At 46.8% G+C, this 22,950-nt stretch overlaps 1 protein-coding gene across 4 annotated transcripts; it reads right to left on the bottom strand.

Moving 5' to 3' along the window:
* Positions 1 to 8,675: 8,675 nt before the first annotated feature.
* LOC107313853 lies at positions 8,676 to 15,310 on the bottom strand. 4 transcript variants are annotated; one of them, XM_015862533.2, is made up of 8 exons: positions 15,170 to 15,310; positions 14,897 to 15,044; positions 14,118 to 14,210; positions 11,490 to 11,814; positions 10,383 to 10,520; positions 9,837 to 9,966; positions 9,090 to 9,256; positions 8,771 to 8,863 (listed from the first exon to the last, which is right to left on the bottom strand). In XM_015862533.2, exons 2-7 carry the CDS (start codon positions 14,981 to 14,983, stop codon positions 9,103 to 9,105), a joined length of 927 nt encoding a protein of 308 aa, XP_015718019.1. In that variant the 5' UTR covers positions 14,984 to 15,044; positions 15,170 to 15,310; the 3' UTR covers positions 8,771 to 8,863; positions 9,090 to 9,102. The 4 variants fall into 4 exon arrangements, with proteins under 4 accessions (XP_015718018.1, XP_015718019.1, XP_015718020.1 ...); XM_015862534.2 differs by having other exon boundaries at positions 15,215 to 15,310; XM_015862531.2 differs by having other exon boundaries at positions 14,897 to 15,310.
* Between the last annotated feature and the right edge of the window lie 7,640 nt (positions 15,311 to 22,950).

Below are 22,950 nucleotides of genomic sequence, written 5' to 3'. Positions count from 1 at the left end.
TGTTCAAAACCAGGTTGGATGGGGCCCTGGGCAGCCTGGGCTGGTGTTCAATGTGGAGGCTGGCAGCCCTGTCTGCAGTGGGGTGTGTTGGAGCTTCATGATCCTCCAGGTCCCTTTCAACCTGGGCCATTCTGTGATTCTATGACACTGTAAATAATATGGGACTGGATAAATAGGCCCTGAGGGATGTCAAATGTGTTTGTTTTCCTTCATCTTTTCAAGAGGAGCCTCGTGTGAAGGTACAGCCCCTTGTTCAGCGTTGTTTATGCAGGGCAGCTGCATGAAGGGTAGAAGGAAGAAGCGAGCATTAGCTTTCCTGTCTATCTTGATTCAGCCAGCTGTGAAGCTGTATGGTCATCTCAGCAATGGTGACAGTTCCTGAATGCTTTTCTACTTGTGTGTTTGAAATGTTTGGTACTGCTTCATTTCAGCCCAACCACAAATGGGCATTTCTCTCTATGGCAGAGAGCAGCACCATCTGAATCTTCATCTGACACCTTGAGGGACCTTGGGCCATTTATCCCCTGGGAAAAGATCTAATGGTGTCAGATCCCAGTCCTTGCATGCTGACTGATGATCCAATAGAAATATGGTTGTACTTGCAAGCAAAATGCTTCTGCCTGTAGAAGGGCACGGCCTAGTTATCAGATGGTCAGGTTTGTAGCATGGGCACCCTCCTTTCCCTTCTTACACCACTGCACTTTCTCCTATGGATCACCATGTTTTGCAAACAAGAGTCTACCATCCAGAAGGAGCGTTGGTATTTCCCCTGTGAGCCATAAACACAAACCCAGTGAGTAAGGCCAACATTCCTCAAGTGCCCAGATTGAGATACCAAGGCTGGGTTTGCAGCAGCGTTGTGTAACTCAATGGGCACTTTGGGCTCTCAAAGCCCTTCAAGAAACTCAAACCCAAGAGGTACCACAGCTCTCAAACTGAGTCATCAGAAACGGGTGGACGATTTTGTCAGCCTCCATCCCTTGCCAAAAGCTGCTCAATGAATCAGCATCAAGGTCTGAAAGAAGAAGCTCTGGGTTCTGTGTGATAACGTTTTGTGTCTAACGTGAGGGAGGGGAGTGCTTACGTGGAAGGAAAGGGCAGCAGTGCCAGAGTGCTACGTGCTGTTCTGAGTGGGAGGAGAGCACAAAACTGCCAGAGGAAAAAGGCAATTTATCCCACAGAGTGCCACAGTCCAGTGCCTATTTAAATAGCTGCAGAATTTTTACTTACCTACAGTAATTGTGTTTCATGGCTCTACTGCATTTCTGGCAACAGCAGTGAAATTGTACGATAAATCTCTGAGGAAACAGAAAGTCACGTCTGACACTTACCATGAAAACCACTTCTCAGGCTGAAGTAAGCTGCCAAAGAAGATTTTCTTCTCTCTTTCTATTATTGTCCTGACAAGCTGGACAAGGGCTGCTTTCTCTCGTGCTGAAAAGATCTAATTATATACATACATAAAAAAGCAGAAGGCAGTAACCATTTGTCTTTTATGACTCATCACTGTCTTTCCAAATGTCATTGATGCTGGCAAGCTAACAACAACCACCAAACATGTTAATGCCTCACAAGGCTGCTTGGCTTGATGGCAGGCTGACAAGAATTGAGCTGAGTAACTGGGAGGAGATGGGAGGAAGGTTTCCAGTGGACACCTGGCATTATTGTGCACTACAAACATCGCGGAAGGGAAACCAATGAAAGCCAAACTGATCTCTTCAATGGCAACTCCTGTAGCGAGGTGTTATTGTTTCTGCAACCCATTAATCTTGAGGAAACAGAGCATTGTCCAAATGGGAGAGGAGACACCCACATTGGCAACACTGAAGAACAACATTGACATGAACGCAGCCATTCCATGGGTCTTGTTTTCTTCCATACACCATCGCACATCCCAGAGGGCAAACCCAGACCTGATCCTTCCAAGCCTCTGCTATCATAACTTGAACTTTCTGCTTGGACATGGGAAGCATGGTGGAAGGGACCACAAGCTCCACTTGTATCACAGACACAAGCTGAGCTCTTCTCTGTGGCTTTCCTGCCTTCATTGGGGTGTGCAGCTCTAGCCCAGAAAACCACATTGGGCTGAACAGAAGATGGAGATGGAAGACCCAAGTGGGTCTCCACAGTAATGATCTCCCTGCTCTCCACTGCCTGACCTGGAATATTGAAACACAGAATTACCTTCTTTTTGCTTATTCTGCTTTTCATGGCTGGCTCCAGCTCTGGCTCTGACAACCTGACCTTCATGGGATTTGGAAACATGTAATTCTGCTGAATGCCTTTCCCATCTCAGTGATGCTTCCCATTCAAATGACTGCTTTCAGGAGAAGTCAGGCTTCACCATTACAAAGCTACAATTTCTATAATAAATGGAGCCATATTCTTCCTCCTGTGCTTTCTTCCATGAATTTTATGGAATTTTCCCCAGCTGCGTCCTGGGGAATGGGTCATCTCAATGGATCTTCAGGTGTTAGCAACCTGGCAATTTCACTAGATTATTTCAGCCCAGAGATATCAGCCCCTTTCTTTCTTAAAGTTCCTGTTACACAGACCATTAATGGAGAGTGCTGTGTGCTGCTCCCTTTTCAGTGAAAACACAAGATGTCCTCAAAGGCTGCACTAATTAGAGCAGTTCAAGCTCTTCTTGAGCTGACTACTTGCAAAATGCTACTCCATTAAATATATCTCTATGTATATATAACAGAAACACGGACAAGAAGATCTCTTGGAGGGCAGAAACCAGAACAGTTTCCACCAACAGAACCAAACCCTGCCCTAGTGTGGGGTCCCCAACTGCCCAGTTCAGACCCAGCCACCATCTTGGCTGTTTCACGCATCTTGGTTTTGCTCTGTGTCATGGTAAAGACTTTTTGTCTGGATAGTACTTGTTATAATGGCCTCAAGGGAGCTTTAGATGTTCATTTACTTTACCGGGGTCCAAAAATGCTTAGCTCAAGTCAATTAAGTTTTTAATTAAACACGCATTAGGAGGGGAACCTTGCATATGAAATTATTTCATATCTTTTTTTCACAGGCAGAGCAATCAGTAGAGTTTGGCAGCTTCTGCACCGTGAAAAGTTAAAGCTCAAGAACTCCTCTCACATTCACTTCTGAACTGCATGACTCACAAAATTGGTTCTCCCAGAGCAGAAACCCCACAATTCAACTTCTTTTCCCCAGGGTGTTGATTTATGTATTGATCGTATCCCCCAGACTCCTCCAATAGTGAGTTTGTCATTTAAAAAGCAGCCACTGCTTTATTTGCGAGCACTGAGCTTCTATGAATTGGAAGGCCAATGCAATTCTACAGCTCAGCTGTTAAAGCAAGAGTGTGTTGAATAATTGATCCACACCACCATCATCCACCATTTGAATGATAACAGATATCTTTAAAAGATTGGTCTGGAAAACTAGGAAGTATCTGAAGTGATCCAGAACAGAAAGACGTGCTGAAAATATGTTTTATAGAGGCTCTTCTGGGCAGTATCGTATCTTAGAATGGTTTGAGTTGGAAGAGATCTTCATAGGATGGTTTGAGTTGGAAAAGACCTTCATAGAATTGTTTGAGTTGGAAGAGACCTTCATAGGATGGTTTGAGTTGGAAAAGACCTTCTTAGAATGATTTGAGTTGGAAGAGATCTTCATAGGATGGTTTGAGTTGGAAATGACCTTCATAGAATGGTTTGAGTTGGAAGAGACCTTCATAGGATGGTTTGAGTTGGAAGAGACACTAAAGGCCATCTGGCCCAACCCCTCTGCAATAAGCAGGGACACCTACAGCTCCATCAGGTGCTCAGAGCCTCATCCAGCATGACCTTGGTTGTCTCTGGGGATGGAGCATCCACCACCTTTCTGGGCAAAGAGATGGTATTGAGAAGATACTTAGATACTGGGTACCCAGAAGAGATAGTTGATGAGACTGACGTTAAAAGAAAAAGAGATTCAGTCTCCTTAATGCCCCAGAATCCTATACCAAATGAATAGCATGTTGCAGACAGCATTTCTGTCAGCAGGAAGGACCCCCATCCTTTTGTGCTTGATAACAGGGAAACGTTTCTGAATCTTCATACAGTCATTTGCAGGGAGATTGCTAATGCTAGAGGCTGAATGAGAAGAACATTTTAACCCAGAAAATACTGCTGAGGTACCCAGGAGAGCCTACAAGCTTCCAGAGGTGTAGACTACCAAATGTATTGATTTACTTTGAGAAGAGGATTGAAGAAGCCGCAGTTGTCCAGGTATAATAGTTTGTGGGTTATTGGAAGCACAGCTACACTCAGTGTCCTCCTGTGGTTTGTTCTCATCACAATCCTTGATAAATGTGAGATAAGAAATGCAGGACTGGAGCCCATCTGTATTTTTTCATTTCAGGCTTTGATATGTGAAAAACAGCCCGTTTTAACCTTAGTGATCTGACTTTTTTTGTGCATCAGTCCCAAACTGAGGTCGTACCCTCAGTATGAATTATAGCCAGGCTTAGACCATCCACAAAGAGGAATTTGGATCCAGTTCCTTAGGTAGACAGACAACTCCCTGGAGATCCTTACTACTCAAACCATAGGGATGCACAAGTTTCCATTGCTGGTTAGGTACAGCTTCCAAGGTCATAACTGTGATTTCTGTACCTAAATCCCTTTATGACTTTTCTTCACCATCTCTTTAATCTCTTTTCTTTACCAGAGTGTGCAGTGGTATGGAAAGAGCAATGGTTTTCAACTAAGAAATGAGATTAAAGGAAGAAATTATTTACTTTTTAGACACAGGACCAGGATGCCCAGAAAAGCTGTGGCTGGCCCATTACTGGGGGTGCTCAAGGCCAGGTTGGATGGGGCATCTGGGCAGGTGTCCTTGCCCACAGCAGGGAGCTGGAACTAAATGGGCTTTAAGATTCTTTCCAACCCAAACCATTCTGTGATTTTACGTCATAGCCATTGACTTTTAACTCACTTGGACACTTGGGGAAGCAACCTGCATCTAGAAAATCAATTTTCAACATTGTTACAAAAGAAACAAACTTTATTTTCCTTTTCCTCTGAAGGAATCTCACCAAACGCAGCACACAAGGCCTACCAAGCATGGTCAGCTGGGGGTGAACAGGTACCTGGGGGGAACCTGCTGCAGTCTGCAGGCCTGGTGTAGGCACTCAGTGACTGGTTCACCAAAACCAACATATTTGTACACCAGGAGATATGGAATCATTGCCATGAGACCCCACTATCACCCTCTGATGTGGCTATTAATTATTCATAGCATTGAGGTTTTTGATTGAGAAAGGAAGAAAGGAATAGGTCCCTCCCGTCTCAATGGGAAGAAAAGAAAAACACAACAGTATTTGAGTAGTAAAACCTCTATTATAGGATGTGAAGTAACTGTGGCAAATGTGAATCTGGGAACGCAGCATCATGCCCATGGCTGGCTTGAGGAAGAACTGCCTTTAAAGCCAAAGCACCAGAGCTAATAGCTGGTATTTCTCACACTGGCTACATAGCTCTATTTGGAGTACAAACCACTTACTTCCTATTAAACATCCAGAAAACTAATGCAAGAAACACAAGTGCTAAATGCCTACCATCTCTCACATGAGTTTCAAGACAGCACTGAGCAGGAACAAATACACTGATAGATCCAAGAGTTTCATCCTCAGCATATGGCTCAGGCACACGTCCCACTCTACAGAGCCCTCACTCACCTTCCTGCACATCTTAAGGTCCTTGAAACACCACGACCATTGGCTGGCAGTGTGCTCTCTGCTGCATGGACATATAGAACCATAGAATGGCCTGGGTTGAAAAGGACCATAATGATCATCCAGTTTCAACCCCTCTGCCATATGCAGGGCTGCCAACCACCAGACCAGGCTGACCAGAGCTACATCCAGCCTGGCCTTGAATGCCTCCAGGGATGGGGCATCCAAAACCTCCTTGGGCAACCTGTTCCAGTGTGCCACCATCCTCTGTGTGAAATCACAAGGGCCTTCCTTGTTGAGGTCCTCCTCCCAACCTCATGGTCCTGACTTTTGTAAGATGCCCAGGTTTCTTTGCACAGGACCCCTGCCCCAACCTCACACGCCATATGGATTGATGGCTCATCTTCCTCAGGCCCATTAGCTGCTGTTCATCTGTTTTTCCTTTAGATCACCAGGTTTTATTGTTGTTTTTGCAGGATCCAGCACTTGCTCTTGTTGAACTTCACACAGTTGGCCTCAGCCCCTCGATCCAGTCTATCCACATCCCTTGGTAGGACCATCCCTCATTCAGATCAATGCTTCCTCCCCAGTTTGGTGTCATCTGCACACTTGCTGTGGGTGCACCCAATCCTCTCATCCAGATCATCTCTAAGGACATTAAACAAGATTCTGACCCTGAGGAACACCACCTGAGATCAGTGGCCAGCCAGATTTAACCCCATTCACCACCATTCCCCGGACCCAGACATCCTTGCACATTCCTTGAGTAAACACAGGGCCATCTCCTACTGCGAACTAAGATTAACAGTGCTAACATTTAGCACAGCCAGGCTGGGAGACTCTGCAGTGTTTATCAGATCTGAAGCTTTCTGACGTGACCATTTGCTCTGCAAACCTACTAAATTAATTGGCTTATTATTAGCAACTTGGCCAGAAGCCTTGTTTCATCTGCTGGAATAGCCTGTAGAGGAATAAAATCTATTTCTTTTTCCTATTGTTTTGGCATCCCGTTCTACCACTGAGTAGCACATCTGTCTGTTCCCAGCTGGATGTGGAAGAGCTAAAACTGAGACAGCAAATACAGTGTGTTTCAATTAGATACTGTTAAAAAAATAAAAGGAAGGAAATTATGCTTTATCATTTTGATAATTGATATCAAACTGGCTCCTCCTAAGGAGGAAGGCATGGCTGGATGGCACCATTGTTCCTTGAGTGCAGGGCAGTGCTTGTGTCTTCAAAGGCCACATAATGAAGATTGGGAGGAGTGGCTGCTTTATTCCCAACTACAAGCCATCAGCTGCTTTGCAACAAGCTTTTCTCTCTTCTCCTTCTTTCTTTCCATCTCTTTTGATCCCCATTGTTGGCTCAAGAAAGTTATATTAAAGATACACTACTCCCAAAGCTCTGATTAATCGACATCCCCTAATGAATGAGAATAATTTTGCTGATATATATTGCTTTCGTCATCTGTGATGATGACAGTGATGGAACATCCTTTTCCCAGAGCAGACATCCTCATTGTGCATCTTAAGATAGAAAAGTATTGAACAACAAAGTGGATGGGGCACAGTTTGTTACCCCAGTGTCACATTCACACACCCCATTACTAGCAGACAGCCTGCACAGATGGGACCAAGAGGGTGTCTGGACACACATTCACCCCTAAAGGGAGAATTTCCCCTTCCACCCAGGAGATGGCACCAAGGCACTCACGGAACATCACTTCCCTACTGTGAACTTATTTTCCCTAAGTGATGCTTGCAACGGGGAGAAAACCTCCAGACCTCATTTACTGGATTGTGTATTCTGCGATGGGATCAACTGAGTGCCCTAAGAAGGAACTTGTGTCTGATGGCTCTATGGAGGTCATTGCTTGGATTTCTCTTGGGATGGGAAAACTAACATAGGTGGCTCTATATTTTTCACCTGAGGAGTGATTTGATCTGCCTTAGTTCCCCAGCTGCCAGGAGAGAAGGAACAACCCACAGACTGAAAGTGCCACACATTAGTGGAGCCAGTATGAAGCTAAAGACCTCCAAGGGTGCCCCTGGAGGGTCTACCATTCATTGCAGATAAGCACACAGTTAAGGGCACCATTAGCAAGTCCATGGTCAGTTTGCCTGATTGAACATCTTCATTATTACTATGATGTGTGCATCACAAGTGTACCATCGAATGTGGACATTTGTTTCTATCAGCCCATCCCCACCATGCTCACTAACTGTGTCCCTAAGTGCTTCATTGACACAGTTCTTGGATGTCTCCAGGGATGGAGATTCCACCACCTCCCTGGGCAGTCTGTTCCAATGAATTACCACTTTCTCCTAATATCCAACTGAAGCCCCCCTGGCACAACTTAAGGCTATTATCACTTGTCCTATGAGGTGGCTTTCCTGGGGTCCTGCAGCAAATTAATGGCAAAAGGTGTCTCTGGGGGGTGGTGATGAGTGAAATACCAGTGTTGTGTAAAGAAGCAAAAGAGGTGATTCCCTTTGACAGTCAGTTCCTTGGGGCAGGGACCAGAATGCTGCTTTGTCTTTAGATGCCATCACCATCTGCTCCTGGTCTAGGTATGTTTGATATTACTGTAAAAGAGGTTATTGGTTCTCACTATTCTATTTGGATATTTTGCCTGTATCTGTTCAAAGTATTTTGCTTATCCTTGAGTATCATAAACAGGTCACGTGAAAGCAGCATGTTTGAGATGCTGAGGAGGAAGGTCTCTATGCTGCCATTTCAAGGACAGTTTTAGTACCCGCTGAGCAGAGCTGGGCAGGATCAGGGCCATTCCCAGCAGCTTCCATGCATCCATAGCCCTGCAATGCCACCTTCAGGCTGGCAGCAGCCCTGCTCCTTTCACACATCCTAGAAACCAACCTAAGCCCCAAAAACACACAGCAAAATCAATGCTGGCTGCCCTGGATAACATACACGAGGCTTTTAAGACAGTAAATGGACACGGTGGTTTGATGGGTGCTTTTAGCTCTGCGCCGTCCAAAAAACCCTTTTTATTTCAGACAGTGAGAAAAGCTCATGTTTCTTCCTGAAATTTGTGCGTAAAAAGGTTTCTGCTGAACAATTTAGAAGTATTTGGTAATGGTGGGTTTGGAAGAGACGTTTCCAGGCTTCCAGGATCTACGGTGGAAAATATCCCATGGCTTGGAGAATAGGGAGCTGCAAACACAGAACAGCACAGGTAACACATCCTAACATCAATCAGAACACCACAGTGTAATGCAGGTCTCCTGGTTCAGTGAGGCCAGCTCAGTGAGGCTGCTCAGGCTTTGGCTCATCACCTCACTGAAGTCTCCCTTTAATCTCACTGCCTCAGGCCCTGAAATCCCACTGAACCCCCAGCACAGTGTCTTTCAGCACAGACACAGGTAATGCTGCCACTTACCATGCAGCACCATTCACTGGGCTGTGTCTGGTGCAGCCTCACTCTGGGAGGACTCCCCTTGGGGCTTCAAGGCAGAGCCAAGCTCTGCAGTGTAGCCTTTAGATGCTCGATTCAGCTTCTGTAGCTGAACGCTGTAGTTGTCCTTGTATTCAGACACCCAGCGGTTCCTATGGGGAACACGGAGAAGGTATTGAGGAGTGGGTACAGTCACTGGGACCAGTCACCCACCAAGACTTGAGTGTAAATCTGGAATATATATGTGCTATGGGGAGGTGGGGGGATGAGGCAGCAGGGAGGAATTACCTTTCTGGTGAGAAATGAGAGCTCAGGAGCAGTTTATGCCTGTTTGTTCATAGTGTGCAGATGAGTCACCTCACAAACAGCTCCTGCCCTGTCTGATCCAAGAGCTCCCTTCCCCAGGGGAAGCCCAGGCTTTGAGATGTGGAGCTGTGCCCTCCTGTGCCCATCCAACAGGACCCTCAGTTCCTGATTCCTGGGTGGAACTGTCAATGTTTGCCCCAGGAAAAGCTTCATACCAACCCCCACTATAAAACTTCCCAAGTAAAGGCTGAGCCTTGTGGAAGGCCGTGGCCCCGAGGGAATTCATTTGGGCACTTTGCATAATGTGAACATGGAGAAATACACTTGAGAAACACCTTCGAACCCCAACCAGCTCCAAAACCTCCCTCTTCTTCTCTTACCCTGTCCCCACTCCCAACCCACTCCCCCAGCCCAGCTTTCCCTTACTTGCGGAGGAGTACATCTTCAGTGAAAACGTGAGATTGATTCTTATTTGCTACACAGCTTCCTTTGTCGGCTACAGGCTGGCCCTGGAAGTCGATGCTGTAGGTAGTTCTCTGGTCATGGTCAGAGCCCTCTAGTGAAGGAGAGAACAAATAATGATGAGGTCACAGTGGATCAGACTCTGAGCACCTGATCTGGCTTTAAATGTCCCTGTTCATTGCAGGGGAGTTGGACTCGATGGCCCTTCGCTTCCAACTTAAATGCTGGAGCTACCATGACCATGAAGGAGGGTTAACCAAGGGAAAATGCAAGAAGTGCATAAGAAGGCCCATATGGAAATGGGGATGGAAAAGATGTTATTTACGATGCTCCAACCCCTTCTGGATGAAACCTATTTTTCCTGCCCTACTTCTTCCCACCAACAGGTGGATGGCTGTGGGGATCCTGCAGGCATTTCCCACTGTAATTACTTCACCTTCCTGCAGTAAACTCAAGTCCAAAGCCAGGCTGAAGGCCACAGGTAATCTGCCACAGCCTCCACCCACTGACCTTTCTTCAAAACCGATGAGCCTATGCCCATATTCTTGTTCTGCTGAGCCTCGTGTTGCAGGGCCTGGCCTGCCTCCAGCATGAAGTGCTGGTAGGTACCCCAGGTCGGATCCAGCTTCTGCCTATACAGCATCGACCCTGAGAAATGAGGGAAGACATCAGTGCATTAGATGGGAAAATCTATCAATTACCCAAATCCTGCCCTCGGGTGGGAGCAAGCAAATAACAACGGCAACTTGGAGTCTCAGCTGGTATAAATCAAGGGAAGACTCGTTCCCTTCAGCAAAGCTTTGCTGAGTTGCATCAATTTGGAATTGATTTGGTTCACAAAGCCAGTGGAGGAAAGATTTATGGTGATGTGAAGTGAGTGGAAGGAGCCTTGCTGTCTCCATGGTGCTCCCAGTGCTGAAAGGAGCTGAGACCCTTTGCAGGTCATTGTATGAAAGAAATACAGCACTGCTGGGCTACAGACAGGCAGAGCAAGAAGGAAAGAGCCCACAGCAGTTGTGTCACTAGCACAGTACATCATAAGATGGGCTCAGCAAGGAGATGTTTGAAGCCTTCAGGTCTTCACAGGCATCTTTAAATGGTTATCTGTCCAAATGGAGACGTGTCCATCTAAGCTACTTATCCCAGCTCTCCTTCTAGTGCATGGAGAGAGAAAAGTGCTGCCAGGGTTCATTCTATTTCATGCTCTGTCCTTGGAGATATTCAAGGTCAGGCTGGATGGGGCTCTGAGCACCTGATGGAGCTGTAAGTGACCCTGTTCTTTGCAGGGGAGTTGGACCAGATGACCTTTAAGAGTCCCTCTCAACTTGATCCTATGATTCTAGGATCTTCAAGGCATCATTTAGGCTACAAGAAATATCTGTGGCTTTTCTCCCTATTGACCATGTGGGAGAGATGAGAGCTCCAGACAGACAGACAGACAGACATCCTATGGTGGAAGATGGGAACTCAGAGAGGACATCAGAGGACATCCCTGCCCTTATCCCCCTGCTTGATGCTGGAGAATGGCCGAGTAGTGCTGCCCTCCTCCCATCCACCTTGGAATCCATCTTGAATCTCAGATGTTGGATCTGGCCGGTGCCAGCTGAGTGGGATTACCTGCTGCTCCTAGGCCACCACCAGCAGCCTGAAGGTTCTGGGAAGAAGACAGTTCATTTTTCAGCCCACTGAGAGCCTGTGGCCTCTCTGGTCCTGCCAGTTCAGTAGTGAGGTACTGCTTTGGTGCATGGCTTTCTGCGATGGGGAAGTCAGAACTGAAGGGCTTTCTCTGCTCTTCATGAGCCTGCTGCAGCATTCTGGGACTGATGGCAGTGCCTTCTTGCTTCTCACTTGGTGCGACTTCTCTCCCTTCCCTGACAGCTTTGTCATAGTATGGTATCACCTGCGGCTCCTTGGGCACAGCAAACTCCTTGGCTCTGAGCTTCTGCAGAAAGAAGCAGACGTGGTGAGGAGGACAATTACTAAAGCATCATTAAACAGTGCTACCTGCCCACAGGGACACCGCAGCCACAAACAAAACACACAACTATTGTTAAATAATGCACAGAACATTAAGGCTGTCTCTTTCTCAGAACTATAGAATGGTTTAGGTTGGAAGGGACCTTGAAGATCATCTGCTTCCAACCCCTCTGCTGGTTACCACCCCCCAGATCAGGCTGCCCAGGGCTGCATCCAACCTGGCACTGAATGCCTCCAAAGACAACAACCCTGGGCAGCCTGTGTCAGTGCCTCACCACCCTCTAAGTAAAGAATTTCTTCCTAACATCTAACCTAAATTTCCCCTCTTTTAGTTTAAAGCCATTCCCCCTTGTCCTGTCACTATTAGATCATATAAGTAGCTGCTCCCCTCCTACTTATAAACTCCCTGCAAGAACAGGGAGGTCTCTCTGGAGCCTTCTCCAGGCTGAACAAGCCCAACTCTCTCAATCTTTCTTCATAGGAGAGGTTCTCCAGCCCTTAATTTGTCTTCACATCCTTCCTATTTCTGTCTTTTTATGGCTTGCTGGGCACTGAGACCACCTGCAGCAGGACAGCAGCAAGCCCAGATCTCTCTGGTTGTAGCCTCAATTCACAACTGGTTCCACATTGGGATTTTCTGTCTGGTTGCTGTTTCCCACTCTCTTTCTATCTTCCTATGTCTTTCCAACTTTTCATGTCTTCCCACTGTGGATGAGCACATGCCAAGGCAACAAGCAGAGCAGGTGGATGGAAGAGGCAATGACCTGACAGGGTGAGAGGAGGCTGCAGGGCTATGGGGACCACCTGTATTTGGGAGTTTCTTCCCACAGGGTTCTGAAGAGCTCCTCATGAGGCATCTCTGGAGGGACAAGAGCCTCTGGAAACCCCTGGTGGGGATGACAGAGCAGATAGTGCCTTGTGTCTTAACCCAAGGGTATCTTAAGCTTCCAGCATGACATCACCCCAGATTTCACACAGAAAATCTCCCAAGTGGTTTGATCCACTTAATAAAAGCAGATGAGAAGGTCCAAGAGCAAAACTTAGATTTCCCAAGGACCTCATTGGCGCTTGACCCAGTGAAACAGCTTTCCTTGCAAGTTAATAGAGGGTCAGTGAAGAGTCAATGGGAGATGCAACCCAATGAAAGCAGTCACATCTCAGTTGTTTCCTCCCTTCGACTCCATGAGGACCTCCACAAAACGCATACAGCCTTACAAAGCTGTTGAGAAAAATAGTAATAATAAATAATAGAGAAAAGAAGTTGAGGTGCATGGATTGGGCACCACAACCACTTCTCCCTGTGCCGCAGCAGGCAAGGGTTAACCCTGCCCTCCTGGAGGCCACCTGAGGCTCAGGCTTTCCGGGAAGCACTTGTCAGCCCAGCAGAGCCCCACTAATGAAGGCTGCTGGCAGCGGGAGTGCTCCCAAGAACAGGAGGAGGGGAGCTGGCAGCAGGGAAGAGGGGAGGAGAGGAGAGGGCTGAGGACAGCAGTGCAGCCAGGGCCTGATGAGAGCCACCACCACCCTACTGCACAGACAGCCCCAGCGGGCACCTTCACACAATGATTCTTCTGTTGTTGCCCACTCTCCCTCCCAAGCCTGAATGCTTTTTTCCCCCTCCTTCTCTTGTGAGCGAATGAGCCCAAAGTGCTTTAGGAAGCGAACATGCCCCCCACCACTTCTCGGCAGTGGCTCTGTGCAAACCACAGCTGTCCCCACTGTGCTGCCACAAGCAATTAGGGCAGGGCAGGCGGAGCGCAGCAAATCAGATTAAATAGCTCAGGGGGTCACTCGCACCGCCAGGGGATTAGAAAGAAAACAACGTAAGCTTCCCCTCAGAAACCTTCTCAGGCCCGTGTCAGGGCATGGAGACATCTCCACCCCAAATGCAATCCCCCTGCTAAAGGCGGCACTGGGATGGATCTGATCCTGATCACTCCATTGGCCTCACGAGGAGCAATAGGAGTCTAAGGCTTAGGTGCGGTTCAGCATGCAGCCATTAATGCCCCAGCTTAATGAGTGTAATTAGCACAGCCTGTCCAAATGTGTTCACTGGAGGGCACAAGGGGGATTTCCAGCTGAAGGTTTGGGGACAGAGATGGACCCTGCTGGTGGGTCATGGCAGTAGGGACCAAAGTGGACCAAAGGGATTCACACCTCTGCACCCACCAAATCCCAGTCCCACCCAGTCCCAGGCAGTCCCATAGCTGAGTGCAAGGAGCCGACACCAAAATACATGCAGCAAAGCAAGGAAATGCCCACAGTTACCTGCACATCCTCCTCAGTGGGTGGTTTGATTCCCTCTTTCCATGTGTATTCCTTCTTGTACATGCTCTTGTACATACCCAGTGACACAGGTGGCTGGAAGGAGAGGAAGCAAACACAAGGAGCTTGGTCACCTTCTGTCACCTTCTAAAGGTGGTGACAGAAACACAGAATCATAGAATCATTAAGGTTGGAAAAGACCTCCAAGATCATCTAGCCCAACTACCAGCCCACACCCACCATGCCCACTGACCATGTCCCTCAGTGCCACATCTCTGTGGTTCCTGAACACCTCCAGGGATGGTGATTCACAGTGTAAACTTCAGGAGATGTGCAGAGGATTTTAGGGAAGAAATCACTATGTGCTCATCCTGTTTCCCGTGCTCCCCCCTTGGCATCCACCACAGCCCACTGCTGGAGACAGGAAAGTGGGTGAGATGAACCTTCAGGCTCATTTTGGTGCTTTGGACAAAGTTGAAATACTTAAAGCACCTACTGAGATAAAAGGAACCAATAACTGTGCCAGCACACAGCATCTTACAGAAGGTTCCTTGTGCCTTGCCAGCAGTGTCGTTCATTACGTGCAAGAATATATTCTATATCCTCATTACTCTATTCCAGCATTTCACTCATTTCTCCCTCTGGGCTTCCCAGATGAGTGGCTGCCTTTGGCCAGGACCCAGAAACCTGTTGTCACCAGCTCCTCTTATCTACCCAACCTGGCAGACTGCAAATCCATTACTCAAAACCCAGAGAGGGAGGGAACCCCTTTTGTATTTCACCTTCGAATGCACTGGTTTCCTCATTGCATCCTCTGTGGTGAACCTGGAACCTGGACCAGAAGAAGTCATTCCTTCAACAGCCGGCATACCGGATCTTCTGCTCCCCACTGCCCCAAGGGGCAAGGGATCTAGAGGCTTGGTGTGGGTCCTGGAAGGAGGAAGGGGATTCAGATGAGGCTGTAGCATCCATGCATACCCCAAACTGGTGTTTGGAGTATGGCTGACATCATCCAGTCTCAGCAGTGAGAAGGGTACACATCCAGCAATGAGCACCTATGGAGCCACCTATGGAGCTCAGGAGATGCAGCTTGGCAGGACCTGGCAGAGATGAGATGACAGCACTTCACCACCAGCAAGCAGAGAGATGAACTTCTGTGTCCCTCCTCAGGGCAGGAGAGGTGCCTTGCTATGTGCACAATGGGATATGTTTGGTGGCAACAGGGTTTCCATGGAGAAGGGAAACCTCCCACCCTTTGTGAGACACCTGCAATCTAGAACCCTGGAGACCTTGGTGGGAGGGGACCTCACCCCATGATGTGTGGGATGAGGGTTTCTCAGGGAAAAGCCACCCCAAGGCAAACACAGGGAGCTGCTACCTGCTCCTTCAGCTAAACCTGGGGACACAAGAGAGGGGAGAAGTCCCTCTGTGAGCCCTTGAGGGGCTGCAGTCTTCTGTCCCATACCCATAAAGCAGTAATTCAAAAGCATCAAGCATTAACAACCTTTGGATCCATCTCATCCAAGACTAATTTCAACTAATTGTAGATGTCTACAAAGAGGATGTCTCCCTCTGAGCTGAGCCTTCCTGGCCTCCTGGCTCATTCAGCCTGATTCATGTGACCAGTGGAGACACGTATTTTGGGAAGAAATGAACTGCTTTCTCGGAAAGCATAGGTTTGATCAGCTGAATCTCATCCAAGAGTCCAATTTCTTTAGCCACATAGAAGCCTGGATATCAGATCAGAAAGGAGATTCTCGTGCACTACAGTTAATGCAGATAGTGGTTAATGCCAGTGATGATGCATGAGTCAGAAATACGACATCTCGGCTCCAGGATCCTGGTCTGACTTTACTGAAAAGCAATGAGAGGAAAACTCCCAGGCTGACAATATCTTTGGAAGGATGTGGAGAGGGCCCTGGTCTATGGGAACTGATTTCTGAAGGGTTTCTGATTCCTCACACTGGGCCAGAAAATTCCTTCTTGTTCTGTGCTCGTAGCACACTGGATACAGAGGAAAGCAGTCACAGAGCTGGGTTCACAAACACCATTGGAATGAGCTGAATTCCAGAGCTGTTTCTCTTTTCATCCCGTTATGCATCGGTGCATAACCAGAGCCCAAGGATGCCAGTGCCAGAGCCACGTGCTGCTGGCACCTCAGCACTGGAGCCAGTTAGAAGGAGAAGCCCTTCATCCCTGCTATATTTTATGCAAATGAATATCAGGATAAACAAGATAAACAAGGAAAGAATTTATTTCCAGAAATGTGAAACTCTCGTGTTCTCCTATGCTTATATTAAAGGGATTACACTCCATTTCCTTCTTAATACAGCTAATGCTCTATGGGAAGCCCTCAGGCCAGGGATTAAAGCACTTATTCAATTAATTAGGAACAAACTTCTGCCTTAAAGTCAAACACAAAAAATATCAGTAAGCTCTCAAGGGTGTCTTCCTTCTAGAGAAGGGAGAAAGAATACTTTTCCTGTTGTAAATGAAACCAAATCTGCACTCTAAAATAATCAAGACTCACATACATTGAGAAAACTCAGTCTTAACATCTCAGCATCATCTCAAGAGATATGGTTTAGGGGTTTTCTGTAGGTATGGTAAAGGGAGGATGGTTGGACTAGATGATCTTATAGGTCCTTTCCAACGTTGTGATTCTGTGATTCTATGAGCATCCTACACAGCACCACAGCACAGGAGGTGCCCAGTCACTTTTAACTCAGCAGATAAACTCCCATACAGGGGGAACAGAATCAGATCCTATGAGACTATTATAAATGAGACACAATTTTAGGATGTAACACTGGTAAAGAGCTCCCAGCTGCAGGCACACCAGTGCTTGGCTACATTTGCTGTCATTAGTGAAATCCTGGCCCTGCTAAACTTAAAACCAAAATGCTTATACAGTAGGATCCGAATTTTACCTAAGGTGTCTGATTCATTGCTGAGATAGGAAACAACTTCCAAAACCTGGCTCCAAATCCTAATCTTCCTTGATGATGGCTGGATCCTTCCGTCTTCTCGCAGGCACAGTTCACATGAAATTAAAAGGCACGTTGCCAGAATAGGTCATGCAGGAGCAGCCCGCTATTGCCTCCCATTTCTTCTTCCCTGGTACCAAATGGTGGAGTTGATAATTACCAACGGGATCCCAATTAGAAGTGGGTAGGAACCTACCACCCAGCTCTCATCTTCCGCTGCCTCTGAGTGAGCGTATCTGCCTCTTCATTGCTAATTCAGATATGAAGGAAAAGTAAACCAACCACATACTGTTTTGTTTTAGTGTTTTTATGCACTTAAAGACTCCTTTCATAACTTCTTCACAGGTGCCTATGAGCTCTAATGCCATTTCCTCTCCCATGATACCAACTCCCTGTGCTCAGAAGTAGCTACTCTGCTTTACTCTGCAAAGTCTGTCTCATAGCCTCAGTAAGACCATGGTAGCATAAAGAGAGATTTCACTTTACTTTGGCCCTATCTTCCTCTAACTGCTGTCTTTTTCCACTCCTGAGATGGCAACATTGCTATCTGAGCTTGCATGGCTCTTGTGCAAGTTGCTGGCAAGGTTTGGGTCAACCATCTCAGTTATTATGAATTAAGTGTAAGAAAACACGGCCAAGGAGGACATACTTCCTGTCAGTCCAGCTCTTGACAGGTGCTCTTTGGCTGGGAATAAGATGCATTGCCCCTGTAAGGTTGTTGAAAGAGGGAAGTGCTCGGTAAGCAGGACCCCCATCGTGTGAAAGAGGCAGGGTGTAATCTGCGCATCTCCCTTCCCGTTATCACCACCAGGAGATAAAGTGCAAAGGGGAGACTCTTCTTCAAGGAACGAGTGCTGACAGCCTATTCTGTCAGCACGAGGTCAGTCATCCATTTGGTCTAAAAACATGAACTCTTGCCACAGAGCAGCATGTCCAGCACGAGAGGGTTTCCCATAGTTTATTTCATGCTTTTCTCCAATTTTATGGGTATGCTGGTGAAGGCATTTATGGCACCAAGTGTAGCAACCAGCGCCCATCCACCTGCAGCAATGCTCAGGCACCTGCAGCTCTATTCCAGCCACATAAATCACACACAGGATGACCCCTGGAAGTCAAACTCTTTGCAGCTGGTGAACCCAATGGTCGTGTCCCAGGTCTTCAGGCACTTCTGCTTATAGCCTCCCAAAAACAATCCACTGTTTGCTCACAGTCTTCCCCCCAACAAGCATCCATCAGCAGAGGACTGCTAAAATCTCATCACTGCCTATGTGTGAGCATTCTGTGTGCCATGATATAAATCAATGCATATTTATGCACCTGTGTGAGGTAAATACATACATGTATTGTTGGAGAACCTAACTCTGCTCACTAATGCTGTTGTTTAAATAGCCCTTTAACCACATCACTTTTCTCCTCGTTAGGTTTAAGTCACTGGGGGTGAAAAAGCCCTTCCAGAATGGTTTTCACTCACTCACTCAGTCCAAAGTAAACATGCCTCTGGGACCATTATGTGTATCAGATATCCAAGGCTTTGTTAAGAGCTTGCCTGTTAGGTAAATTCTGCTACTCTTTCTCCTTGGAAGGAGAAGGTTAAATTTGGAATTAGGCTAAAAGACTGTGGCAGAACAGCCTGGTGTGTTACAGAATAGGCCAAATCAGAGCAGAGCTTTGCAAATAAGCCGAGTCTCAGGGAGGCTCCTGATTTAACTCAACAATATTACAATGGCTCGACTTGTGCCTACCATCTGCAATCACATGTGCCACAGAACTTCTGCTAGTCCAGAGTTTCCACCAGCAATCAGTAGAGCTACCACAGAGAGCAGAGAGCCCAGAAGAGCAAGCATGAGCCCTCGGTAGCAGTCAGTACAAGGGGGCTGTGCATTTATGGCGTGTCATGGAAAATCTGCAGCCCATATACCCCCATGTCAAGGAGCTTCATAGACTCATAGAATCACTGGGACTGGAAAAGTCCTTTAAGATCATTTAGTCCAACTGTCCACCTACCACCAATATTGCCTGCTAAACCATGTCCTTAAGTACCACATCTCCATATTTCTTGAACACCTTCAGGGATGGTGACTCCACCACCTCCATGGACAGTCTGTTCCAATGCATTACCACTCTTTGGAGAAGAAGGTTTTCCTAATATCCAACCTCAGCCCCCCTTGGTGCAACTTGATGATATTCCCTCTCTTTCTATTGCCAGCTTGTAGCTGGCTGGACTCATCCTGAGTCCCATGCTGATATGCAATCACATCTTAACTGTTTGGCAAGATCACAACCACTTAAACTCAGAGCTCATCCAAAAGCAAGCACAGTGAAGAGGAGCCTCTCCACTGACTGAACCAAGGTTTGGACTGGGTCTACATCCAGGTCTCTTTCCCACTGCATCCATTAGCTGACCCAAACTTGTCGGGGAGAATAAAGCAACCACCTGCTTCCACTGACAGAAGAAGTGAAATGAGATCAAACGTTAGCAGAGGGAGAGAATTTAAGCAATGTGAGAGGTGGTTGCATGTCATTTCAGAAGTCACCTTTTGTCTTTGATCTGTGCTTGGGAAGTGGGCACCTCCTGGATCAGATGGTCATTAGAGAAGCGTGCCACCAAACTCACCTCACCTTGAAGTCTTAAGTGTTTGCTTTCCCTGGGGATCCCTCTCCTACTTCCGCCCCTGTGTAATCTGCCCAGAGATTTCCTTTTAGAGGAGCCAATTAATACATATGGGGAGCAGGAGCTGTGGCTTGTGTCCTGCTATAATTCCAAGCCTGTTCACAGCCATGAAACACTTCTACAAGTGCACTGTGCATGTACAGGTAGGTCCTCCAGAGATCAGACAGAGTTATTATAGAAGCTGTTAGGCAAACAGAAAACCCTGAAGTGCTTACACTCCAAACACACCAGACAGATAAAGGGCTTTGTCTTGAAGGATTTGAAAGACAAAGCACTCAGAGACAAAGCAAATCTGTGGATAAATCCCACTTTGCTGAATGCTCCCTCCTGCTTTTAGCATCTCTTTGGAGCACTGCCTGCTTATTGCTAACAAAGCATTTGTTTCAGCAGCACAAGCTGGGAAAAGAAAACATAATGCAGTTTTAATGCAGCAAGCACATGCAGCTACTGTCTAAAGGCAGAGATTTATAGCAGGTGTGCATTCAAACAGTTGCACACTCTGAGCATTCAATAGCCACACTACTGCAGCGAGCTCAGTTTGTTGATACCTTCAGTGTATTTAACAAGAGCAAAATCATGAGGAAGTGAGAGCCTGCTCTCAGGTTTGCTCTCAGGTTACCCATAAATTGGTTAAGGCTGCAGAGAGGATTATGAGCCCAGAGCCATCCTAAGTACCAAGATGTCATTACGGCGAAATCAAAGGTAACCATGGGGCTTGGCAGGTAACTGTCAACAGTGACGGGAAAGAGCCGGCCCGGGAAGGAGCTCCACATCAGGATGAAATCCAGCCACCTCTATTTTCATTTCAGGTGAGGGGTCAAGCAGAAAAGCTATCCCCAGCGGCCTTTATTTACAGTTTTCAGGGGAGCGGCTGATGAAGCGTTTAGAGGAAGAAGGATGAAGCCGCTCTTCCCTCGCTCCCAGGGACCAGTGCGATGACAGACGGAGGATGCTGTAATGGCATGAGAGCTGGGAAGGTGCCTCCTGGGAATGAAATGAAGGCAGCGGCCCTACTGAGTGATTAACAAAATTCCCAACCACTTGAACAGGGCCAAAAGGTTTTCCCATCAGGACATTTTCGTTCTGCAGCATAGGAGCATACTCCCAGGAGTGACAACACCAACACCCTGTAAGCAGATTTCAAGGCATTTCTTCAGTCTGAGTTTCCTTTTATATTTTTTCTCTCCATCTTCTCTAGGCAAACAACATGAATTTCTAGAAACCTGTGACAAGCTCATGTGTTTCCTCCTAGAGAAACAGCCAATTTGCCATCAACCCCTCTGAGTTTCTTTGGCATTTCTCTGGATCTCCCATTGATGGGTATAAAAGCAATAAATGTTGTGTTGTCAAAACACAGTCATAGAATCATAGAATTGGAAGAGACCTTTAAAGGTCATCTGGTCCAACTCCCCTGCAATGAACAGGGACATCATAACTCCATCAGGTGCTCAGAGCCCCATCCAGCCTGACCTTGAGTGTCTCCAGGGATGGGGAACCCACCACCTCTCTGGGCAACCTGTGCCAGTGCTTCACTACCCTTATCATTAAAAGAACCTTTTTCCTCACATCCAGTCTAAATCTCCTCTCACAGATACATCTATGGTAGAAAAACCATCAGAGAGCTGTTCTTCATCATTGAGCTTACGTCCCAGAAAACTGGTCCCATGGAAACTGCCCACTGCAAAGGTTGTAGCCTGTGTGCTGTGCCAGGGAATGGGAGAGCGCTGCTGACCCCAGAATAAGGGTGAAGGCACTGAACATTTGTCTTTTTGCAAGGCACAGCCCCGGCCCCTCTGTGTACCATGGGCTGAAGCAACACCAGAGCTGAGTGTCTGCTGCCATGCACAGGAACATCCATACAAGACAAAAGTAAAAAAAGAAAAAAAAAAAAAAAAAGGAGAATGAAAGGGAAAAAAATCTCCTTTTTCTCTGCTCATACATGAGAAACCCTCCTTCGCCTCCCCCCTCTTCTTTAAAGACCTAAAACCCTACCAGCAGCCAGTTTTGCAAGGGTTAACCAGCATGAAATGAATGTGGAGAGACAGTCCGGGACCATAATCACTTATTATTTTCAGGTAATATGCTTTATCTCTGCCTAATCTCCTCATCTGGAGAAACACTCACTGCAGACAAGAGTCACTGAGGTTATCTCTGATGATGGGGCTCTACGGACTGCTGGCTGCGAGGGACCGAGGAGAGGCCAAGGAGAGGACTTCAATTATGGCCTGAACTCTGCTCTGGTAGCTGAAAGGCCATTGTTTAATCTACTAGAAATCATCTATTTTAGCAGATAAAGGGATTACTCGGGTTTTCTTTTCCCCAAGAACATTGTGTTATTCCAACTACCAACGGAACATTCAGCATTTAATTAAAGAGAAAGCACAGGGAGAAGCAGCACAGGCGTCAACATCACTTCTAGGGAAATTCAAATTGATTGTCACCCTTTGATGCTGCTCAATCACCTCTATCATGTTCACTCTTCCTACAGCCCAGACTAAATCATCTGGTTCTCTCTATCCTGCACATTTTATTATGTTTTTAGGTTTCCCATCCAAAACTTTGGGACTATGCAACATGAATTTTCTGTTCAGCAGAGACCTGCAAAAAGACTGACTAACCCAGATTCATCAGGAGGAGAATGTGGAAATGTGGTTTTGTTTCTTCTTTGCTTGGTGTTCATTGCTGTCTGGCAGAGCTCTGGTCCATCAGAGTGACCTGGTGTCAAAGAAAAAGACAGGTCCGGTGTTTGGAAACTCCAGGTGGCTTTATTGCTCAAGGATGAACCTGAAACTGCTGCATGCAAAAGACTTGTATTTCTCTCTCAGTTACACTGTCTGTGTCACCTACATTTTCAGAGAGATTTCCTCTTTCTTTTTTGGTCTCATTGACAAGTGGCCATCTGGGGGTGTTCAAGGAATGACTGGATATTGTGTTGAGAGACATGGTTTAGTGGGAGCTATTGGTAATGGGTGAATGGTTGGACTGGATGATCTTTTAGGCCTTTTCCAACCTTGGTGATTCTATGGTTCTATGATTCTATGATAAAGGACAGTTGCAAGTTACTCTGAAGTGCACTGCTGTGTTCAGCAAATGCAGACTCATTTCCTTATGTCATCTATTCTCCTTCAAGTCCACATACTGCAGACCCAAAGTGTCTATGAAACATGGTTAAGAAGCA

This window comes from Coturnix japonica, chromosome 4 (genome assembly GCF_001577835.2).
Source record: "Coturnix japonica isolate 7356 chromosome 4, Coturnix japonica 2.1, whole genome shotgun sequence".
NCBI lineage: Eukaryota > Metazoa > Chordata > Aves > Galliformes > Phasianidae > Coturnix > Coturnix japonica.
Note: the sequence above shows the minus strand (reverse complement) of the source record. Positions and strands in the feature narration are given on the sequence as shown.

Bases quoted from the DNA above. Each gene is read 5' to 3' on its own strand.
- LOC107313853 (XM_015862531.2), bottom strand. From the start codon at position 15,082: ATGCTACAGCCTCATCTGAATCCCCTTCCTCCTTCCAGGACCCACACC. The intron at 14,211-14,896 runs GTGAAATACAAA...CTCTCCTTCCAG, and splicing joins GGAAACCAGTGCATTCGAAG to CCACCTGTGTCACTGGGTAT. The intron at 11,815-14,117 runs GTAACTGTGGGC...TTCTTTCTGCAG, and splicing joins CCACTGAGGAGGATGTGCAG to AAGCTCAGAGCCAAGGAGTT.